This window comes from Mauremys mutica, chromosome 5, assembly GCF_020497125.1.
Source record: "Mauremys mutica isolate MM-2020 ecotype Southern chromosome 5, ASM2049712v1, whole genome shotgun sequence".
Classification (NCBI taxonomy): Eukaryota; Metazoa; Chordata; order Testudines; family Geoemydidae; genus Mauremys; species Mauremys mutica.
Genome location: NC_059076.1, coordinates 19,088,257 through 19,112,787, shown reverse-complemented (window position 1 = coordinate 19,112,787; position 24,531 = coordinate 19,088,257). Strand labels below are relative to the sequence as shown.

The window sequence follows — 24,531 nt, the reverse complement described above, 5'->3', positions numbered from 1 at the left end:
AATGAAGACTCGGCACAGCACTTCTGAAAGGTTGCCAACCCCTGGTCTAATGCACATTTATTTAAAGTAGGGATAGAAGAGAAGAATAAAAAGCACAGACCCATCCTTCGCAGGGATCTGCCCCAGAATAGATGAGAATGGGCTCGTTTCCAGTAAAAGCAGAACACGCCTAACTTCTGCAGGGCAAGCGAGGACAGAACGAAGGAGAGGATACTGCAGTTAGAGAGCAGGGTAGACGGCTGCCACGGACTCTAAACACGTTCATTTCCACAGAAATAAGAGGTCACTTAACTCCCTACACCCCGTCGCTCTGTTCCAAGTTTTTTAATTCCTCTTTTATCTGCTGGACTACACCACATTCTTCCCTGTCGTTTTTGTTTTATTAACGAGCTGGAGCATATATATCACCATAGCAGCTGAACAGCTCCCGACCATTAAGGGATTTTACCCCCCCCATGAGGTAGGGCAGTGCTATTACTCCCAGTGAGCAGATGGGGAACTGAGGCCCAGAGAGACTAAGTGACTTGCCCACGGTCACACAAGAATTGGACCTAACATTCCTGAGTCCAAGTCCAGTGCTCCGTTCACTAGACCCTCCTTCCTCCTCTATCATCCCTTCCTACGAGCTGTTGCTTTTCTTCCCACCCTTTTCTCTCTTCCCCTTCTGTTCCCTTGCAATTTGCTGCTCTCTTCCTCATCTTCTCTTCTCCGGTTTCTTCTTGCCTCCCTCCTCCTCCCTGATTTCTCCAGAGCATTATAAGCCAGAAGAGATCAAAGCACAGGCCATAACATTTCACCAGTCATTCCCCTGGGGAGGGCAATTATTCCATTTCACATGTGAACACTATCAAGCCCATAAACTTGTGATCGAATCAGAGCAGACATCCAGGCTCAATTTAAACATTGCAAATGATGATAAATTTACCACTTCCCTTGGCAACATTAACCAGTGGTTAATTTCCCGCACTGACAGAAAGTTGTATCTGATTTCCAATTTCAATTTTTCTAGCTTCAACCTCCAGCCATTGGATTTTGTTATGCTACATTCAAGAGCCCCCTAAAATCAGGTCTGTTCTTCCTTTGTAGGTTCTTACAGATTGTTATCGAATCCCCTCTCCACCTTCTCTTCAATATGGTACATGGATGGAGGTCCTTAATTCTCTGATCCTAAAGCAGGTTTTCCAGACCTTGAATCCTTCGTGTAATACTTCTCTGAACACCCTCCAATTTCCAAAATAAGCTCCCCATCCTGTAAGCATGGCCTCCGTTCTCTGCTCCTTAATGTATGTCCCTGCATTTGCCTGCCTTAAAGCATATGTTGTTGTTCTGAGCCCAGATCAGTCAGGGCAATTAAGATTGCTCTGAATCAGTGACTATTTTTCACCATCATTTACAGCTGTCATAAACATACAGCTACGGGTAGCATAAAATCCCTCCTTTACCTGTAAAGGGTTAAGAAGCTCAAGTAACCTGGTTGGCACCTGAACTAATGGACCAATGAGGGGAGAAGATACTTTCAAATCTGTGGGGGAATGTTTTTGTTTTGTGCTCTTTTGTTGTTCTCTCCGGGTCAGCAAGGAATCAGGGCAGGGAAAATACATCTCCCAAAGCCATACCTGAACTAAAGGCCTCTAAGATTACAAATTGTAAGTAATAGGAAGGAAATGTGTTAGGTTATCTTTTGTTTTAGCTTGTGAATTTTCCCTGTGCTAACAGGGAGGTTTATCCCTGTTTTTGTAACTTTAAAGTTTTGCCTATAGAGGAAATCCTCTGTGTTTTGAATCTGTGTTACCCTGTAAAGTTATCTTCTATCCTGATTTTACAGAGGTGATTCTTTTATCTTTTTTTAAATAAACGTCTTTTAAGAACCTGATTATTTTCAGTGTCCTAAAGCAGGGGTCTCCAACCTTTTTAGGTCCAGGGACCGGTTTCGTTTGCCGGACCCTCCGCAGGCGTGCCTGCGGGAGGTCCAGCTGAGCCGCGGGACGAGCGCTCCCTCCGCAGTCGTGCCTGCGGGAGGTCCGCTGCTCTCGGGGCTCAGCTGGAGCTTCCGCAGGCACGCCTGCGGGAGGTCCACCGGCTCCAGTGGAGCTTCCGTGCCTGCGGAAGCTCCAGCTGAGCCCCGGGAGCAGCGGACCTCCCGCAGGCACGACTGCGGAGGGAGCGCTCGTCCCGCGGCTCAGCTGGACCTCCCGCAGGCACGCCTGCGGAAGCTCCACTGGGTCGGTTCGCGGCCCGGTTTCTAAGAGGCCGCGGACCGGTACCGGGCCGCGGACCGGGGGTTGGGGACCCCTGTCCTAAAGAACCAGGGAGGTTGATCTGTGCTCACTTTGTAACCAATTGGTTAGGAAATTATTTTCTAGTCTCCCCAGGAAAGGGGATGTAGGGGCTTAAAGGGAAATTTGGGGGGAGGTAGGGCTCCAAGTGGCCCTCCCTGAATGTTTGTTGAAATCACTTGGTGATGGCAGCAGTATTCATCCAAGGACAAGGAAGGATTTGTGCCTTGGGGAAGTTTTTAACCTAAGCTGGAGAAATAAGCTTTCATGTGGGTCCCCACATCTGTACCCCAGAGTTCAGAGTAGGAAGGGAACCCTGACAACTGCACCAACCCCTATCCGCAAAGTGAAACTCACTATAGTCATTGGCAAGTTTCACTTTGAACCCAGGCAACAAAGAGGAAGGTATTGGAACAGGATGGGCATGTTTTAGACAGCGTGAGGTTAGGACAGGCAGGATGCAGCACACTTCATTGGAAACCAGGCAGATCTCTGCTGGGGCCAGAGGTGGATGCAAACCAGCACTATTTGAAGGTCAGATCCATTTGGTTAAGTATTCCCCCTTCTCCATCTTGCTCCGATTCCCAGTTGCCTCCCCTGCCTTTGGCAATGATCCTGCAAAACCAGTGCAGGATCTCAGCAGCTCTGGAAGCCTCTACTAAGGCAGATGTTGTCTCCACATTTTATCTTTCTCAGGGGTGCGATGACTTCTGAGTTATCTCTGATCTAGCGAAGCCTGAGAGAGAGACCTGACAATAACAAACAGCTCAGCAGAGGCTGCCAGACCTACTCAGAAGATGCAATGAACTTGGCAGGATAGCGCCACGAGCATGGAACCTTTTGGGGTCAAGGCCGTTGGAAGTCAGGGAAGGAAAGAGAAGTTCTGCAGACTCTCAATACGAGCCAGAGAGCTGATCTCGGAGGAGGGACAAAGGAAGGATCAGGGACCAATAGCTTGAAGAGGATGAGGATGGCAAGGGGCAGCCTGGTGGGGGCTGAAAGAAGGGAGGGAAAGAAAAAGAATCGAAGCTACAGATCCAATAAGCTAGCGAACACTCCGGGGCTTCTCTGAATCAAACCGCTGAGCCTCTCAATTCATTTCAGCCAGGTTAGCACTGGCAGCGAAGCTAATTGCTCAGATAGGGTAAATGAGTAACTTTCTCAGGTGGCTCCACTGAACAAAGTATTTGCCAAGAAAGACAGTGATTAGCTTGGCCTCCTTTAAATGCACTGCTACAGCTGTCAGGTCTACCATGCATGCTGGTGCTGGACTCAGGCTCCGCTAACATGGCTGACAGCAAAACCCACCCACTTCCATATTCAAAGCAGCAGCACCTGCATAGGGTATCAGCTGCAGGTCTCCCAATGAATATCAAACATGGCCCAATTTGTGCTCGTCTATAAACTTCCAGCTCTCATGCCCACAGTGACAGGCATCGGGCAATTTCTCTTTGCCTACATGCCCTGACAGTTGCTGTTTTAAAAATGCAACAGCTATTGATATCCCCATGATATCTTTGTTCTGCTTGTCTACATTAACGTAAACTCTAAAGGAAAGTGCATCAATAGAAACTATGTGGTTGCTGGAAAGCAATCTCAGACCACCTGGCTTTGCTCAGCTCAGCTCTTTCTAGAGGTAACTGATTGGTGGTGCTGCTTGCAAGGCAGGCTGGAATGAGGCCAAGGGAGAGAGGACATGTGTCATGGAACCAAATAGGAAGAAGTGAGGTGTCACATCACGCCCATATTCGCCATAGAAATATGCTTATGCTAGGAATAGGGCATAACTAAGATGTATTGGGTGCAAAATGGGTCTTGTGAGATATCAGTCGAAAGGTTTTGATTTACCAAATGTGATTAGCCTATTTTTATGCATGTATCATTGCTGTATCTGAAGTTAGGAATATAAACTCTGTATCAATTGCAAAAGCATTTGCATCTGGGAAACGCCTACCAGACAGTAAGCAATCAGCCTGAATGGGCCATTAGGAAGAACAATAAGACTTTGAAGATACTAATCTCCCGCCTTCCTGAGACGCTTCCTGGGTTGCTGCTTTGACACTACAGGGTCAGGTGATTGTGTCACCTGGTACTAGACCCCCATCTTGGGCTTTCAGTGTTTTTCCATTAAGAGGGGTCAGACTGGGAAACAAAAGATTCCCGCCCTATGTAAATTCTATTAAAGGCTGGAGAGTGAGTTAATCAAGGTTGCTGGTTCTTCACGGAATCCCTGCCCAGGATGACTGCTGGAAACACCCAAGACTGATCTGGGGAGAAGGACTGGGACCCATGCTGAGAAAGGTCAACCTGTGAAAGGAATAGCTGGAGACTGAAGCTGCAAGCAGCACAGTTTACCTTCAAGAAACTCTGCAACCTGCATAAAACAACAATTAGGGTCAGAAATTACTATTTGTAGCCAATTTCTGTAATGTATTAAGCCTAGCTTGCATGTTTTGTTTTATTTGCTCAGTAATCTGCTTTGATCTGTTTGCTATCCCTCATAATCACTTAAAATCTGTCTTTTGTAGTTAATAAACTTGTCTCTGTTTTCTATAAACCAGTTTGTACAATTCAGATCTGGGGAAGGAGGGGGAAAGGCTGTGCATATCTCCCTCCAGATTGAGGGAGGGGACGATTTGTATGAGCTTGCGCAGTACAGATCTCTCTATACAGTGCAAGACAATATTATTCTGGGTTTACGGGAGTGCTGGGTAAATCCCCGAGCTGGGTAAATTCCCACACACAGCTGATTGCAGTCTGTGTCTGCAGCAGGGTGTGGCCTTACCTGCGTGTGTGCTGGAGAAGGCTTGAGGGCTGGACACAGCAATGACAGGATGAGGAAGCCCAGGCTGGTGGAACGGGCAGGCTCACGAGGACCCCAGTATATCAGGTGGCATCCTGAACAGGGGGTCCAACCCGTCACATGAGGACCCTACAGGGTTGGGCCAGAAGCCAAAGGGGCTTTCTGTACTCTAAATGGCCTATTCCTCTGCTTAGTTTAAACATTTTGTTGTCCAGAGAGCTGGTTCCACCTAGGAGACAAACTCTGTTCCATTTTTTCATTGATAGTATAGGATCCCTTATCATTTGACTTGTCTTCCACAGCATATATCTTTGTTCTCTAAAGAGACCCAGCAAATGTCGAGTGCACAGATTCTCTCTGAGTGCCCACCAAATCACCCTCCAGCTACTGTAACACCCATCTTCTCACCCCACCCTGCAAAAAATTATGGGAGAAAAGAGGGCTGGGGGTGGGGAAAGGGAAGATTTTGTTTGCGGGTAAGAAGTGGAAGGTTGTAGACATTGCTGACTTTGAAAGCAGGGATTATGCAAACCAAGCCATTTTCAGTGACTCCAAGCTGTCAGGATACAGACCTGCTAATTTGGCTTTTTGTCCTTTATCGTCACAAGTGGTGACACAAATGTATCGTTATGAAGGCGCACAGTGTGCCTGGCCCTGCAGGGAGAGGGTGTAAGGACCCCACAGATATATCTACACAGCAAAGAGAAACCTGTGGCTGGCCCGTACCTGCTGACTCGGGCTCGCAGGGCTCAAGCTGCGGGGCTGTTTCATTGCTGTGTAGACTCCTGGCTTTGGGATCCTCCCAACCTGGCACTCCCAAAGGCATCGTCTTCCCCCTGATGCTCCCATTGAGCCAATGAGCTTTCAGCATCACTGTAAAACCGCCAGGGTCTTTTGAACCACTTTAGGAGTGCTTGCCTCATCCCAGGATAGTACTTACTGCTTCTACGCACCTATTTTCATCAGCCCAAGTGACAGCGAGCCATAAGCTCGGCATGCAGGTAACTGTGTCTGCTAACTTGCAAGCGCACAAACGTAGGGTGGGTTAAAAACTCAGCTGAAAGTTTGGCCCTAGATGTTACTGTTCCTTGGAACAGAAGCTATCCTCAGGGCCGGCTCCAGGTTTTCTGCCACCCCAAGCGGCAAAAAAAACCAACAACGGGCGGCAGTGCGATCGCACCGCACCACTCTTCAGCGGCAATTCAGCGGCGGGTCCTTCGCTCCGAGAGGGACTGAGTGACCTGCCACCGAATCACCGCCGAAGACCCGGACGTGCCACCCCAATAGCGGCCGGAAGGCTGCCCCTTGGTATTGGCTGCCCCAAGCACCTGTCTCTTTAGCTGGTACCTGGAGCTGGCCCTGGCTATCATACACTATACACATGGACATTGGTTTGGACATAACCAAGGCCAAATCCCAACTGACAATACTACATCAGCCCTGTTCCTTAAGCAGCCCCCAAACCCAACGAGATGTCCTAAGAAACCCACAACCCCCATCACAGGAAGATTTGCTGATAACATCACCGTGAGGTGCAGCAGGGAAATATGCTTTCTCCATTTTACAGAGGGGAAACTGAGATGTAAATGACCCAACTTTTCAAAGTCACCAGTGAGCTCAGGGACCTCCATTTTTGGGTGTCCAACTGGAGATGATTTTTAGGAAGCGCTAAGCACCTACACTCAGATAATCAGGCCCCTTTCAGGTATCTTCAGCTTGATACCCAAAAATCAAGGCACTCAAACCCACTAGCCGCTGTAGGCTCACGAGCCTCGCTCACAGTCATACAGCAAACCTGTGTCGAGGGCTGATCATGGAACTCAGATCTCCTGACTTCCAAGCCCTTGCTTATGCCACTAAACTAAACTTCCTTCTACAACATAGCAATGGCCATAACTAGGGCACCATCACTGACCACTGATTGGCTTATAACATGACAGGCGTCAATAATTTGCTTATTATATATAAATGAGCTCACTGGGGTAACAGAGGACAACACGGGTGGTGAAAATCTTTTCCCTGTTGATTTTTCAGGACTATATTATAAGCTTCAAGGAGCCTTCCCACAGTCTAGTATTCTCAGTTTTGTTTCTTTATATTTCAAGAGGGAAAAGGGGGGCCCCTCCCGCATGTTCACTTAATTCTTCATGGATGGGTGGGTCTTTTGCAAATTTTGGTTTCACTTCACTGCTAAATTAGGAGCATTCCAATGCTGCCAAGTTAAAGGGTTTGATTCACCTCTCTGTTACTCCAGGTTTAGGAGTTCCAGCAGTGTGAAACTGGTGTAGAACAGAGCTGAGCCATGCTCCATGTTTTTAAGAGAAAAGAACTCTTGCAAAGTGCTGGCTTCCTTGAGGAAAAGAAACGCATGCTTTTATAAAAGCATCTGTGCTCTGCTGCATTCAAGATTAGTACGAGTCTGCCCGGAACCACTAGTAAATGTGGCATAACTGACAAGTTTCATTAAAGCTCCTAGACTAAAGCATAGTGCTTCCTGCACTCAGCCATTTAACTCCCTTTCAGTTGGTCACAATTGAGAGTAAAAATTCATTTAAAGTTTCTTTTCTCAAAAAATTTCTCAGAAATCTCATCGGCATCATTGCAGGTGTGAAGATCACAAACCGTTTTGCGACTGCAAGAGATTAACGCTAACGGCGTCATAAAAGGAACACATGGAATTATTTGAGAAATAGTTGCCTGACTTTTGAAAGATACAAGATGTTTTCAACAATTCTGCACTGTAGATCTAAATGACTTGTAACCTGAACAGTTCATTGCAAGGTAGTGCTAGCTACCTGTAGTAATTCTATTTAGCAATACTGAGACCTCTGTTCTCAAGAGATAAGCTTCTATACGTAAGATAGTCTAAAGAACCATTAATAAAGAGTCTAGAGAGTCATTAATAAAAATCCAAGCACTTTGGTATGGTGTGGGCTTTGTCTGTTACAATCAGGTTACATATTTCAATATTCTCATTTGGATAGGTCAAAGCAGCAATGCCTGAGTTCTGTCTAGACTTTTCAGGGAGCATTAATCCTGAAAATGTGCATAATTAAGTTGCAGGGAAAAGAAAGAATGGGGGCATTGAAGGCTGCATGTCCTTCATCTGTCTTGCTTTTCAGGGCAGAGGTCATTCTTCTTTCACTCTCTTGACTTTTCTTCTCTCAGCCTTTTTCTTATTCATTTCTGTCTCATCTCAGCACAGCAGATTCCATGTGTCATTCTGCTCTACTTCTGTCTCTCACTGATCCCGTGAATATTAATCATGCAGTTAGTTATCTGAACAAGCCTCCTTACTGATTTTCAATTTCCCTTGTTCCTTAATGGCTTTTCTGTTTTACAGAAAAACAAACCTCATTATTAGAGCAGGGGGGGAAAACCCCACCCCATCAAACCAATTGAGTCAAATGTTCTTTTTTAGACTAGATCTTTTTTTAAAAAAAAAGTGATGAAGCAAGACTGAATCTTTGTGGCTTGTTCATACACTGCAGAGAGTAGTCCTGCAAAGGCAGGAGGATGGACTAGGTAATCTGTTCTCACAGGTCTTTTCCCTTTTTCGGGTCAGATCCTCTGCACCAAGTTACATCAATTGAGGATCTGATCAATCCTATATATGATTCTATTGACAAACTTACTGCAGGCGTTAATAAAACATACCGCTTGCTGAACAGCTTAAGCAGAGTTTGGACAACCTGACTGCATGCATATAAAAACAAAGAGGATACAAAGAAAGGTTGGATGGAAATTAATTATGGACTGGGTCTGAAATTTGAGGCTTTCTCTGCCAGTTTTATTTTATGCAGAAAATGCAGCCAGGCAGAACTAAAGCAAATTGGTTTAATTCCCCGGAGGAAACATGAACAAATTTTTCCCAGCAACTTTCCACTCCAGGCATGCATGGGTACGAACACGGATGGAATGCAGAGCCAGTTCACTACAAACCGTTAATAAATTGAAACATTAGCCTTTTCCAACTGCCTTTACAGTGCGTGGCCATTGCCAATTAAAACACCAGGAGCAGGCAGAAAGGGAATGGTAAAATAAAACAAACTCAAAGATTACTTAGTACTTGGATTGCAAATTCTTTTAGGCTGGGACTGCCTTTTCATTGTGTGTGTGTACAGCAACTAGAGCAACGGGGCCCAGATCTTTAGTTGAGGTATCTAGATTTGATCCAATTCTATTACTCAAAGATAAGGGCATTTAGACAGGAGCATTCAAAACCGGAAATCCATCGTAAACCCTTTGGGCCAGACAGTTATAGAAAAGCAATGGTCAAGGATCCAACTCCTGCTTTGGATCTCAATTCAGCAAAAGCACTTAAGCATGTGCTTTACTTTAAAGCAAATGGGTATTTCCACAGAAGTCATTAGGACTGCTCAGGTGCTTGAAGTCCACGTGTTCAGGTGCTTGGCCGAACTGGTCTCAGAAAGAATTACAACCCCTCTAAAAAGGCCAATTTCATAAGGAAAAGTGCTGACTTTAGAGATCTGTCGGGATGAAAGAGGCTGAATCACAGTTTGGACAAAAAAAGAAAATGCCAAAGGAATCAAACAGAAAGCCCCAACCTTCCCTATCCGAATCCCAGCCTTTAGAAACATACAGAGAGACATTCCTTTAGAGACACTTTCCCCTGTTTTGTGGAATTCGTGATTAACAGAGTAAGACTCCTTAAATATTCCTGCTGCGAACAGCTACCACAAGAGAAGTTCTGGGAAGGAGAAGTGTGAAGAGCAAGAAAATATCACCAAAGAGGAAAGGACTTTTGTGTGTGTGTGTGACTCTGGCTACCTGCCATATCCCATGTCGCTCTCTAATTCGCTCTAATAAACACCTCCACTGCAGCCTCCTGGGGAGAGCTCATTTCATTAGCTGTAGTTTAGCCTGTGCTGAAAACAAAGTATACACCAAAGAATTAGATTCCAGTAAATGGCTATGGATTTTAGGTCAATGGTAAAATATAGCAGTTCTCTCACCCTCCAGGAGTAAGAGACAATAACATTTCCCTGGGAGAGACTTCTGAAGCGAAATAGGACTGATTCAGTCACAGTGTTGAGAAGTAGGGGTTTCAGAAACAGATGGTTAAAGAGTGCGTTCTTCTCCCATTTGCCATCATCCTAACCCTACGTGATTCTGTTATTTTGTGGCGTTACAGCACTGAAAACGTTTGTCCTCATGTTGGCAATGGATCTCTAAATACAGACTATGCACTGTAGCTTAGACATGTGGCTGTTTTACCAGGCAGCCCTATTTGCAAGTTACCTGCACAGTGGAGGTGATCCTGGAAGAATCCGTCCCCGCACCATGTCACACACTGCCCGTACTTCATCAGCAGGGATCCCTGGCATGAGGTGCACTCAAACCCATTGGTGCAGGTGAAGCACGTCTCCATGCAGGCTGCCCGCATAAAATAGAGGGAAAAAGAGACCGTTTTACCTGAAAACGTCATTGTGCACTGATACCGATCTGTACATGGTCAGTCTGTGGGCTAAATTCAGGGACGCATCCCTATGCAGGAAAAGCATTTTAGACTAAAGATGGTTGGAAAATTTTTTTTCCTTTTTTTGCTGAAATTTTTTGAAATTCTAAATTTTCCATTGAGCTCTAGTTTAGATGAGTTGAAATCAACAGGACGTAAAGAGATGCTTTGGTGCTTTCCTGAATCCAGGACTGAAAGACTAACCTTACTGATATCCGATTTGGTGTTGTTTTCCACATCAATAGGAGAGTACAAGGAGGAAAGTTTTCATACAATAACAGTCCATGACTGGGAGGCAGTGTGAATAAGCAGCCCTCCAGGACTAAAGCACCAGCCTGAAGGAAATCCAGTCATCTGAGATTGGAACGCAGGCTATACCTAAGCAAACCCCAGCATCACGATAGAATCCAGAATCGCAGCTCCCGACACAGCGTCCATTCTGAAGCCACTTGGTTGCATCACGGCAGACGTCACAGTGGTCGAAGGACCGAGAGCACGTCAAGCAGTCTGAGTGGCATTGCACTAGCATGGAGAACAAAAAAGAAAGAAGCTGTCAGCACTGCGTGCCTTGTATCAAGAAGGCTGAAAATAACACATACGCTATAGTCAAACCAAAACTCAATGTGCGGCCTCTCTACCAATGGCTCAAGGCATTTTCTCATAAATTGCATGCGATCAGTTAAATGCTGCATTTTATCGCACTGGGTAAGTAAGCGTTGCATTTAATTCAAGTTTAACACCAGGTTGGACAACAGTCCATTCACAATCCATGTTGTCTCTTTTCATTGATACTCTTAATGGCCATCGGGAACTAATGGCCCACAACAATCGGAACTTGCGTTACCGCAGGCCAAATCCCATAACAAAGTCAATGGGAGTTTGGCCAAGTCAGACAGGAGTAGGAGTTGCTAGCTTAGTGACACAGAAAGATCAGCGGAGGGGACAGGGTTATGACAAGATATTTCCCTACAGCAGGTGTTTCTCAAACTACAAGGCTGGCCTCTGTGTGGTGGCCGAGGGACCCAATATTTTTTCTTTATTGCTGAATCATTTTTGCCCAGCAGAAGTACTGTCTGTTCAAGTTTCAACAGGGGCCCGATCCTGGAGCTGTTACTCAGTCTTCATTCAGGCCCCAAACCCTACTGACATCGATGTGGGCCTTGCCTGAGTAATGGTTTCAGCCCCTAATGAAGTTCTACAGGTGAGTAGGTGGAGGAGGAGCAGGAAAAGCCCCAATGAAAAATAAACAAAGAATGGGCGGCCCGGTCCCTACGCACGTGTAGCAGCGTCTCCACTGCTTGGCAATCACCTTACTGCTGAGAGAGGTAGCACCCAGCTTAGGCTCCATTCAGGAGCAAAGCTCTCTGCACTAATCCAAAGTGTTCCCTGAAAGTAGGACCAGCTGCTGTCCCACGCGCAAACCTCAGCTTAGAGAGCAACACTACGAACTGGGTAGGGGAGTGTGGGTTTTCCCCCCAAACACATCGAACAGAGAACAGTAATTTACACTGGCTTCACAGAAACATCTGGGTGAGGGAAGCCCTTAGTTTGTGGGAAGGTGGAGACAACGCTGTGGGAGATTTTGGAGAACTCTGGGCTAAAGAGTTAAAATTTTGGAAGGTTTTACAGGATCATCAGCCTGGACACTGCATTGCAAAACACTCATTGCCTCTATTGCAGCATGGAGAGAAGTAGTTGGCGGGTCCGTGGAAAGAAGATTTCAAGGGGAGCAGTGAGTATGCAGAACGCAGGCTTGGCTCTATATAGCTCCATGCAATGATCTCAGGAGACCATATTTTCCAAAGAGCTCAGCACACAGTCAGGCACCTAAATGAAGTCAGCAGAATTTCAAAAGCACTCGGCACTCAGCAGCTCCTACTGATACGAATGAGAGCTTCTGGGTGCCGGGAATATTTTATAATCTGCTCGCCTCATTGAAGTGCCTTAACGGGAGCTGAGCTCTTTGGAAAATCCGGCCCAGAAAATACAGACCTGTTAATACAATGCAATGTTTTCAAATCACAGTCATACTTTCTCCCAAATCTGTCCCTATTATCGTAGCATCTGAACTCCTTTAATTAATTTATCCCCACAACACCTCAGCAATGGAGGGCTGTGCTATTATACCCATTGTACAGATGGGGAACTGAGTCACAGAGAGACTAAGGCTAAACATTTTTAAAGCACCTAAATGACTTAGTCACTTAGAACCCTAAATCTCACTGGAAGTCAATGGGACCCAGTAGCCGTTACTTTTGAAAATGGGACTTCAGGGATAACATTTTCAAAAGCCACTAAGCAACTTGCCAAAGTTTACACGGGAAGTCTGTGATCAAGTAGGAAATTGAGCTTGGGTTTCCCAGGCTAACACCCTACAACTTCCTCTTTTCTTATGCCTGAAAAGTTCCCTTCTGTAGCCTACGAGATGTCTCTACGTTTATGTGGCCTGTCCAAAAAGCTTGCCTTTTGGATTTACAAACACTTTTTGCAGGTTTTAGGTTTGTTTTTTTTAACTGTTCAACAAATAATATGCTTTAAATATTTATCTGACAAGCGCTCTGAGCCACTTCTGCAATTACAGCATAATTAAACTGCAAAGTTGTTTTCTTTTTCTTGTGACAAACTGGAGCTCTCTGATTAACCAAAGCAAGTTGAGTGCAACAAGAGCGGCTGCCAATATGAAAAATTAGGAATCCGCAGCTAAAACCTACCAACTATGAAATGCAAATGAAGGGAAATGACAACATCCTGTGGAAAAAATAATTTATATGCAAAATTGCTATATAGCCAAAGCTATTCTAATGTTTCCAGATAATTATTAACTGACTCTAATTTGACCCCAGGTGAACGGGAAGTGGCATTACAGTATAAGGGAGTAATTTTTTTTTTAAGGAAATTAATCATAAGCCCATAAACTTCACAGAGCCATGTTATAATTCAGAGAGAGAGAGAGAGAGAGAGGAGACTTTTTTGTTTGTTAGAAGATTTCAGAGTTCAAAAAAAAGGAATGAAAAAAATTTCCAGGACAACAGTCTCCAAGTAGTGATTCTTTTTACTTTGCCAAAGGATGGCTCTTAGGATCCTGATCCAACTCCACTGAAGTCAGAGGGTCCTAAACCTACCCTGAAATCGTATTTAAATTATATGGGGGGGGGAATAATTACTGACCCCCCCAAACCAAACAGAGGCAGTAAAGGTGAAATCAAAACAGTTGTCATGAGAACACTGATAATACTGAGAAGCCTGGGGAATAGAGAGTTAAGTTGCATGACCTTTACTCACATTGGTAAGCACCTACAAGTACCCCCCAATGAAGTTAACGGGATTAACCAGTGTGAGTAAGGATTGCACAGTCAAACCCCTAATGCCTGCTTGTACTCCCTGTGACTCAGAGAGCCAACAGTGCATGGGGTTTTACAGAGATCCCCTGGGTTGGCTATCTGCATAATAGTTCACCAAAGGGTGGCATCTGAGGTCTCTACTGAGAGCCAGCTGCCCACTGGTCGTCATAATCTCTGAGAAATGTCTGTACAGATAATATTAAGGAATTATGTATCCATACTGAACATTATGTTCTGAAGGTCTTGGCGATAAGGCAGGTCGCCGGGAGGTGATATACCTCGGAGATGTTCCTTTCAAGCAGGAGGTGACTGCAGTTGGTGTATTATCTACCTATTTTCACACTGAGACAGGGGCGCATTGTGAGATTGAGAAATCGTCAAGAGAGGAAACCCACAGGAAGAAACAAACAGCAGGGGGTGCCCTGTTTCTGAATAAAAACAAAGGATCAGTCTGGTATATCTTGGAGCGCAAAGAGAGACATGGAATCTTTCACCGAGGAGGCAAACTGACAGCACGCATGGTTCATGAAAGAAGGGTCAGTCAGCCTGGCCATAACGCGCTGCAAGGATTTCGGATGAGCAATACTCTACTAGACGTGACAGTAACTTGTTCATTACATACAGGCTCTGAAATGCGTACTATGATTTTATTTTATATGTGACCATGTTTCTAATATTTCTACTTGCTATTACTCGATTCTCTGTGTTTGTTCAATAAAGTGATATTTGGTTTCACGACGAACCTCGCTAAGTGCTGTGGGTTAGTGGAGGGTTGATGTGAGGTGGAACTGGTAAGCTGGGGTGCGCTGATTTTTTGAAGCAACCAATCTGTGAATACTGCGAGTGTCCACAGGGCCAGCGGCTGGACACTACAGGCTGACGCTCAGAGGCTGGTATGTGCCAATGTGTCGCTAATGTGGATAGTAACAGCAAGGCCTAGAGGACAGTGCTTGGACTGGCTGTAGCGGTGGAGCTGGGGAGCTGACTCATGGCAGGCACAGACTTCCTCGTGCTAAGGGCAGGTGGTATTGAGATACCTCACAACCCTGGGTAACCCAGAGATGCATTACACCCCCTCTTTAGGCCCCTGAAAACCCAGTGCCTCACTGGGGAGCATTCGTAAAAGAATTGCATTTCCTGGCCTCAGTTATGAGGGGCAGGGTTACAAAGGTTTATACCCCCGTCATATGACAGGGGCCAGAATCCACCCTGTACAGAACTACAAAAGTCAGCAGAAGCTGCTTCGCACAAATACCTGACTGGCACTGCGAGCAGCAGTCTCCCTCCACCTTTACTGCCAGGTGGCCCAATGGGCAGGACGGACAGGAACGTCGATAGCAGATCACCTCGGCGTCCCGGCATTCACATTCCTTGCACAGGTCTTCTTTCCATTTCTCTCCATTCTGCATAAGACAATATTGAACACTTTACATGGGGGCTCCATTCTCATTGCAGTGATACCGAGTTCAGCAGCGGGGCTGAATCCACATCCTGTGGCGTGTGATGAACAGTTACAGCCAGGTCTAGCGGCCAGCTAGAATTTTGCATAATGAGCCATGACATTAATCAAAGGTGAGCCTCTGCACCAACTAGATGCTTTGTGACCTACAGCAATCCCCAAATAAACCAGAGAATCTAATAGAGTGATCACCATTATCAGCCATATTCTAACAACAACAACACAGGAACACATCAATCGCCATACCAGTGCTCCATCTTCTCTAGTAGCCCTGTCCATTCCTGTCTTCTAGAATAGAAGGTGATAGATGCTTCAAAGGAAAGTACAAGAATCTCTACAATGGACAAATAAGCTGCCCAAAGGGGAAGTTATTTTTTCTGAATCACCATCAGTTACCTCTGGGCTTATGACATGAAAACTAAGGGTTTGTGTCCCATGTAATTTTTATCCGGTCTGATGTAACTGTAGAGGTTTTCATTATTCCTATCAACATCTAAGCCTTTTTATAATCCTGTTAAGTTCTTGCCCTCAAGTATACACTGCAGCAATGACCTCCACAGGTTAACTTGGCATTCTGAAGCAGTACTTTCTTTTATCAGTTTTTAATGTATTGCCTTTCAGTTTTATTGGCTGTTTCCCTGTTCTCATCCTCTAGACCATTCACACACCTCTATCACACACCTCTTACGTCTTTCGCTCCTCTCAGAATGATGCCCTGGTCTTTCCCAAGTGGTTAGAGAGTTAACTTATTAACACTGAATTCCGTTTGCCGTTATGCTGTGCATTCACCGACCTCTGTTCCCTCCATCTTCTCCAAGTCTTGACCAACATAAATAATTTTGTGTCATTTGCAAATTTTGCCACCTCGTTATTCTATCCCTTTCCCCAGTTCATTAATAAATATATTAAACAACACTGTGCCAAGTAGAGACCCTCAGGTCCTCCACTGTTAATCTTCTGCCAGGGTGAAAACTGATCATTTATTGCAGCTGCTTGTTTTCTGTCCTTTAGCCTGTCTCTAGTCTAAGACTGCACTTTGCATCTCACCTTCTTTACTGAGTTTCTGAAAAGCCTCTTGAGTGGGACTTTACCACAGGCTTTTTGAAAGTCTAAATAAGTTTATGTCGCCTCTTTTTCCTTTAACAACTGTTCTGTTGACACACACCCGGGAATTCTAGCAGACTGAAGGGGCGCGATTTTCCTTTACAAAAGCCAGTCTTAAGGATGGTGCAGCATACTGCCCTTTCTGCACCCAGCTAGTTTTGTTGGCAAGACCAGGGGATTACCCCATTATCCCAGCTACTCCCTGTCCCACTTGGGTATGTCTACACCGCTCGCCGAGGCAAGCCTCCCAGCCTGGGTCGACAGAGTTGGGCTTGTGGGGTAGTTCTCTAAAAATAGCTGTGCCTATCTAAAGTCTCGGGATGGGGGTGGGCTTCAGGGCCTGAGCTGCAACTTCAAAGCACTGTCTACATAGCTACTTTCAGAGTGCTAGTGCAAGCCTTGCTAGCCAAGTCTGTCAGCCCGGGCTGGGAGGCTCTCTGCGTGGGCTGTGTAGACATATCCTCTGTGTCCCTGGGGCTGTTAACAGGGAGCAGTCCCTACACTCAGTGACTGTAATTGTGCTTGACCCCATAAGAGAGGTGGTAAAAGCATGGGGGAGGCTCAGTCTGGTTCTTAGGTGGCCTTATATCATGAAGATTTCTCTATTAAAAAGGATAATGTGTGAGCTGAAATATGCAACATACTCACCTTGATGTGTTTTAAAATAAAAGTATTCTGTTATGAGCTGTTTATTTCTACGTAAAAAGTGGTTAGCATCATTACTCATTTGTCACACTAATGAAAGGTCTCCTATTGTACTTCATCAAAAGAAATTGCATAGTCAATTTCAGAAGAAAAGCTGATTGCAAATATCCCTGAATAACAGACTCCTGTTGCAGTGAAAACACTAATCAATGGGGAACATTTCCTGAAAGCTGCACTGAGCTTTGGCTGTGCAGCTCCCACTGACTGTAATGAAAGTCAAACATCTTAAACCCCAGGAGATGCACTGAAAACTTAAGGGTATGTATATAAAACATTAAACAGGAATGACTGATTCAATTTGCTCTGCTTTCCTCTATGTAATAAAAAGAGCCTTAGGAGACTTATGTGGTGCAGAAAATTATAAACAAGCAGATTTTATAAAATGCAAAAACCCTCTGGGTAAGTAATATTAACGGATTATTCTTTTGTAAGACTCAGCAAATAATGTTCTTTCCAGACGTTGATGGGATAGACTTTCACTTCTCCAAACCCTCACAAGCATAACACACTGTCTTATGTGTTCCAAATTAGCAGGATACTCACATCTTTGGTACGTTCCTTGTACACACAGTAACTACCCCTTGAAATACATTCAGGACAGCACTTCCCCTCCAAATGAATTAATTCTTCAGCCTGCAGAGAGAGAAGTTGCAGCAACACACATGAAACTAGCATTTCCAAGCAATACTGCGGAATGCAGAGGCAGAATGGTTATCACACTGGAATGCAATCTTCAATATCCAATTGCATCTTATCTTCCCTACATCCTACTTCATCTCTGTATGTACGTTTTGAAAGGTGTGTTTAAATAACATTGTGGCTGCAGAACGAACCCCAGAAAAGTTCAGGCAATTCACTGATAAGGCCACTGTATCATCCTTAACCCTTGCTGCTGTAAAAGAAGCCCCCAAACTAAACCACTAAAAATACATAAAAAGTGGAATGTCATTTTTCACTCCAAATTCCTTGGATTTTACTTGAAAACTTTCACAGCTCTCTAGCTTCATTTTCTATGCTCCATTTTTCCCTTAAAGAAAGGGCTAAAAATTTTTAAAATGTTCATGGTAAATTTTAAAACAGACATTATATTATCTAAATTCTATTCTTGGTTACAAATGTAACAGAGATATTGTGATTACAGCAGTGTAACTGAGATCATGATTGTGCCATAAGAAATGGAAATGGGGCCATCCATCTGCTCAAAGTCTGTTGTGTCTGAATGGAAGTGAAACACTTAAGGGAGAAGAAGGATGGTCTTATGTTTAAAGAACCTGGATTAGATTTAGGAGAGCTAGGTTCAATTCCTGTCTCTGCCTTTGAGTCTCTCGGCCTGATTCTCATTTACATTAAGACCTCTTGACACTGCTAAGGGGCCTAAAAATGGGTGTACATATAAAAATTAACTCAAAATAGGCTATTTTAATTCCAAACTAAGTATCCACACAGACTTGCACCAAAATAATGAAAAGTGAACTAACAACCAATTTAGCTATTTCAGTGCAAGTTAGTTTGTGGACCAGCCCAAGGATGAGATTTTCAAATGCTCACAGCATTGGACTAACGCTGCTGCCCATGAAGTCAATGGTAAATGCTGGCTGCTTTTGAAAATCGCACCTTTTAATCTCTCTGTATCTCAGTTCCGCAGCTGTAAAAATTGGGATAGTACTTACCTACCTCCTAAGGGAGCTCTGCAGATTATTCATTAATAGGTATGAAGTGCCCAGATACTGTGGTGGAGTGGGGAATATTAGTAGATGGATAGTGCTTTTGGATATAGTAAAACCCTGTTTATGGTGAAGTAGAACAGTTTTCTCATACTGTTTCTATGCACCAGAATTCTAGCTACGGAGTGTGATTCAGTCTCTGCTGGAGTGAGTGGGATTCTTTCCAATGACTTAAATGGGGTTTGTATCAGGCCCTTGATGAACTTCCAGTCATGGGGCAGTTGTTCTATATGTGCAGAATCCTCTTTTCAAATTCTGTTATTAAACTGTTCATATATATATATATATATACACATACATATACACACACAGAGAGGGAGAGAGAGAGAAACTCCAGCTAACAAAAACTCCCCACGACTGGAAAAGCTGGCTACGTCCCCAGGTTCACTGTGCTCAGGGATTGCTGCTCTTGAGTGAAGTGACAGTGAAACACTCCTGGCCACCTATCCTGCAGAGAGAAGGTTACACCTCAGCTCCCTAAGTCTGGAGTAGAGTGAAGAGAAAACTGGTGAATTCCCACAATCAAATGAACTGTTGTTGGATTCAAAGGTTTCCATATATCTGCCAGGATTGCTGGATAGCCATTGCTCGATCACTAGTATTTTCACAATATTAAAACACAGTTAAGGGGCAAGAGGCAAGAACAGAGTTAGACAGTGGCTGAGATTTTCAAAGCCATCCAGGGGATTTTGCCCACGACGCCCATTAACTTCAACGGAAGCATGTGGCTACTTCCCTTGGCTGGCTCATAAAAGTCAACAGTTCCGATGAGCCAGATCCTCAGCTGGTGTAAATTGATGCACTCCATTATTTACAGCAGCTTAGGATGCATCCCAGTATATTTGTAAAATATACTGTAGTGATTCTATGAACAGTGTTCCACTTAGCTTGCCAGTTTGGCTACATATACACAAGTGCAGTAGTGTTACCAATGGCAGATTATGCCAGAATGGCCAATCTGGGCCCAATGCTTTGAAAGGGACACCGACTGTAGTGAGCTGAGGCACTATGTTGTCAGGCAATCGGGGAGACATTTTACTTTAATCCATCGCTGGGCATTCCTACAAGTGTCTAGATATTTAAACCATTCTTGAAAAACTCCGTGGTGTATGGTAAGGACCCATGTCACTGGTATGTACTGTGAACTTTCCCACCTCCAACGCACACAGACACTTATACAAAGGATGAGGGGGGGAAATGTGTATGGGACATGATTCTCCTTGCCAAAAAGGCAGCCCTGGTCTGCCAAGACTCAGAAGTGGGAGGCACTACGTGAGATAACTGTGTCACTTGCACTCTTGTTTAAGAGGCGTTACTCATTACATTCAACATTAAGAATGTGGAAAGGGAGTAAGGGGGAGGGGAGTGTCAGACTGAGGAAAATAAAATGGTTACACACACACACACACACACACACACACACACACACAGAGTACTTTAGATCTTTTAAGATTTCACTGGTGTGCAAAAGTAACTACAACAACCTGCAAGGAAAGGAAAAAAGCTGTGCAATACAAATGATCTAAATTTCTTCCTTATCTTCATAACATTAGGACCAATCCAAAGACGCGCTGATAGCATGTTAGTCACGCAACACCTTGCAAGATCTGGCCCATTGTTCCCTTTATGACGGGACTGTTTAGAGAGAGTCTCCAAAATGGGATGATGCGGAAACAGGAACTTCATTCTCAGGTCTGGCTCAGTCTCATCTTCAGTCACCCATGACCTGTACTCTTCAGAAACGTCCCTGAAAGCTGTCTCTGCAGCACTTCATGGAAGGGACGGTGGGAACTAGCTTGATGGGTTATGAGATGCTTCTGACGGCTAACGTGGTTTTGGTTGAGCAAATCCACTTCAGCAACCACCCTATCCACATCTACCAGACAATTTCCAGCAGCCCCTTTGAAGGCTGCAACTCACAGCTCACCTGAGGGCTGCTCAGAGTTACCACAGACAGATTCACTCTGCAATTGCTGGGCAGGTTTTGTTTGAAAGGGTTTTTAAATTAAGCCCTAGCTCTAGTCCCATCAGATGCTGACATGCTAGGTCGAGCTACCTAGGATTCATGTTTAAATCTGTGACCTCATTACAATTTAGACAAGAATATGTGACCAGAAAATTAATTTTCCCTTAATGAAGGGCTAAACCGCACAGACTCCTCGCTTCAATTAAGCTCTGATTTACTGAGGCAGGAAAAAAAAAATCTCAGTTTTTGCCAGCAAAGCTGCAAGACTTGGAGAAGAAGAGGAAAAAAATGACACCCTACCTGCTTTAACATTCTTCTATGAGACATTTCATATCGTCCTTGGAGTAAATTAATGCATGGCTTGTACTACTGAGCTGGAATTTTATCACAAATGATCCCAGACAGCTGCTTCACCTTTTTGGGAAGTCATATAGGATGCAAGTCCTCAAACAAACTTTTTTTTTTTTTAAATTTTCTATTCATTAGGACCAACATTGTTGTCCAATATGCAAAAAACACATTTCCTGTCTTTTCCAATGCCCATGCGTCACTGATTTCAATATTACTTATTCTGATGCCTGATTTGGGACACCCGGGTTTGAAGAGGTTTTCCATGGAACCCAATTCTGCCAAGATTAGCGTGCTTTTAATGCCCATTGAATTCAATGAGTGTTAATGGCACTCAGCACCACCCAGATTCTGTCTCTAACACAGGTAATTCCCTCCACAAGAAAGGTAAAGGATCCAATTTGTCAATAGAAATTAGATCTGCTACTTTATATATTTGTTTATGAAACCACATTCTTATTATTTGTCTGTAGAGTGATCATAAATGTTGGATGGTCCAATGAATGAATCTGTATGGGTGAGCATCTTCAGTTGTACTGTAATACATCCCAGGTTGTACTGAATACAAGATTTTCTCTCATGGGTACTAGTAAGAGTTCAAGATATGGGAATGTCTGCACTGCACCAAACAGAGCTGCTAAATCATTTTCTACATTGAGCCATGATGGTATATAATCGTTAGTGTAAGCGTTTCATTTTACAGCTGTGTGTGTGTGGAAAGCTAAGTAAATGAGATACAAATCCAGAAGACTTATTCCCTTGATCTTGTCTTGTTTATATGAGAAGCTTGACTTTCCATCCAACTACATTCAGAAGTAGTGTAGGTAGTTTTATTTAAGCATTTTAAGGTAACAAGGCAGCATTCCCTTTGACAATAAAAGTTTGGGTCCAATATTCATCTTTGTAACGTCAATAAGAATGGATCAAGAGAGGGAAATACAATGTATTTTTAATATTTAAAGAGATAATGTTACATGAGTTAGCACATAACTTTATTCCTAGATACATGATCTCTGTTCTTGATGGAATGAAAATTTGTTTGCACTGTGTCGGAACCGAACTTTTTGATACATCCATTAAATTAGACTTACTCCAATTCACCTTATATCCATGCACATACCCAGATTTTGGCCTAGACTGTGGGCACAGCCTTGATCCAGGGGTGTTAAATAAATTTTACCATCCTAGGAGTGTTCTTGTCAAGTACTGTGAGCTAGAGATATGCATGAAGGCCACAATTCCTTCCCTTCATTACCCTGGCTCTGTAAGCCCAGTTGGAATGAGGCAGATATGAGCCCACTGGTTAGCACTGACACTAAAAGTGAAAGAAAGAAATTTTATCTAGTGGAGAAAAGTTGATCCAAAAACCATTTTTTATATACAGCAAATAGGGCCAATCAACCCTATCTAATGCCATTTCTGCATCCATTTACAGGGCAATTATAATATGAACTATCATCTGAGCTCGAAGTAAGAGGTAAATATTTGTATAGTCCATCACAAATCTCCTTCTCAGAAACCCTGACTGCTCGCTGTCTGAAAATAGGTAGGGGGCCACTCAGTCTAGTGGCTAATACCTTAGCTAAGATCTTGCTTTCTAGGCCTAGCAAAGATCAAGGGCAAAATTCTTCACAGTTTTTAACAGAACTGGCTGCCTCTCGTCCATGGTTTCTGCACCAAATTCAGCACAAGCTCTACTGAAGCCATTTCTTACCAGGTAGATAGTGACAGTGCCGGAGACAATCAAAAAGTAAGGTAGCCACCGATTCACCCAGGCATGCTGCTTGCACAACACAAGACAGCTAAACCTGCCTGCCTTGCACATACAAACTGATCATCACTTCCACGTTAAGTGCTTTGGAGGCAAGTAAAGAAAGAAAATCAGGAACTGACTATTATATTCTTAAAGAAGAAACCTTTTCTTACCACGGCGCACTCCACTTTGGCACACGCTCCATTCCGACAAGTGACTTGTCCTCCATCACACGTACAAAATTCACAGCGAGTGCCATGCCACATCTCGTTGTGATACCTGATGGTGCCTTCGTACAAGCAGCTTCCTTTGGAAGAAACGCACTCCTCGCAACATTTCCCAGGACGCTGCACTTTGTTCTGATCCTAGCAAACATCAATACTCAGTAAGTGCTAACCTTTCCAGCTAGGGTGACCAGATGTCCTGATTTTATAGGGACAGTCCCAATTTTGGGGGGCTTTTTCTTATATAGGCTCCTATTACCCCCACCCCCACCCCCATCCTGATTTTTCACATTTGCTGTCTGGTCACCCTATTTCAAGCCCTTCTTCAGCCCTTTATGAAAGGGGCGAGTGAGACACGCAGCCTTGGCGTGAGGCCGTACACTGCTGCATTACCTTCTCACAGGTACGCGGGGCGCAGTCCTGTTTAAGACACTTTGCTGCCCCTCTGTCACATACACAGGTAGTGCAAGAATTTTTCTTCCACTGCTCACCATGCTGTCCCGAAAGAAGACAGATAGATACATATATAAATTAAAAAACAAAGCAGTAACCATCACCACATTCTCCCCTGGAATATGTATTTCCCTTTGAGTGCAATGGGTTCCTTATATGTACATGTATCCAAGTACAGGGATTTTTAAAAAAAAGAAACTGCATATTGCTCCATGATCAGGAGATATAAAGGAAAGAAAAGAGGCCCAGACTGATACCGCAATGTATACTCCTCATAAGAAAGTTGGCCAGAGGGTCAGTCACCTTTGCTAAGAGCGTAGTTAGTGCTAATACTACATTTCCCTTTTGTAGACATGACTGAATAATACTAAATATATTCCAGGGGGGTACATTGAAAGCTATGGATATAGTGACTTTCATCAATGATTTGTTTTCCCACTTAAAAAAAAATGATGTGTGAACAGTAAGTACCTTATCTAATTTATCCCGTGAACCTGGCTGCAGCTTGCCAGCAAATTCCTTTATATTTCTAATTCCTTTCAACTCTTTTAGCTTCCCAGGAAATTAAAAAATACAGCCATTGTACCAAGTTATTAATGCTGGCAGAAAGTCAGTTGTTAGGGAGGGGAAAAATAGAGATGTGCCAGAATTCATGTCATGTTGGGTTTTGGTGTGGTTCATCAAAGGTTACCTCATACACTTTTCCAGATATGGAACAGGGTTTTGGAATGCACTCTGGGCAACATTTTCCAGGAGACACAGCCATAACTTCATCCTAAAGATTAAAAAACAGAAAACTTTACTTAAAAAAAGAGAGACGAGCAGAATAATGGTTTGAAAATTAAATATGCAGCCCAGTAGCCTACACCTGCAACTCCTGCAAAAGACATTTATAT

General features: G+C 44.0%; 1 protein-coding gene across 1 annotated transcript in view; it reads right to left on the bottom strand.

The window, feature by feature from the left end:
• Positions 1-24,531, bottom strand: part of FRAS1 (Fraser extracellular matrix complex subunit 1) — a 312,388-nt gene that overhangs the window by 141,340 nt on the left and 146,517 nt on the right. Inside the window, exons 7-13 of the mRNA XM_045017440.1 lie at positions 24,327-24,410; positions 23,576-23,677; positions 23,132-23,323; positions 17,711-17,800; positions 15,155-15,302; positions 10,937-11,080; positions 10,342-10,476 (exon numbers count right to left, since the gene is read on the bottom strand). Of these exons, the coding sequence (XP_044873375.1) occupies positions 10,342-10,476; positions 10,937-11,080; positions 15,155-15,302; positions 17,711-17,800; positions 23,132-23,323; positions 23,576-23,677; positions 24,327-24,410 (895 nt within the window). The remainder of the gene's footprint in view (positions 1-10,341; positions 10,477-10,936; positions 11,081-15,154; positions 15,303-17,710; positions 17,801-23,131; positions 23,324-23,575; positions 23,678-24,326; positions 24,411-24,531) is intronic.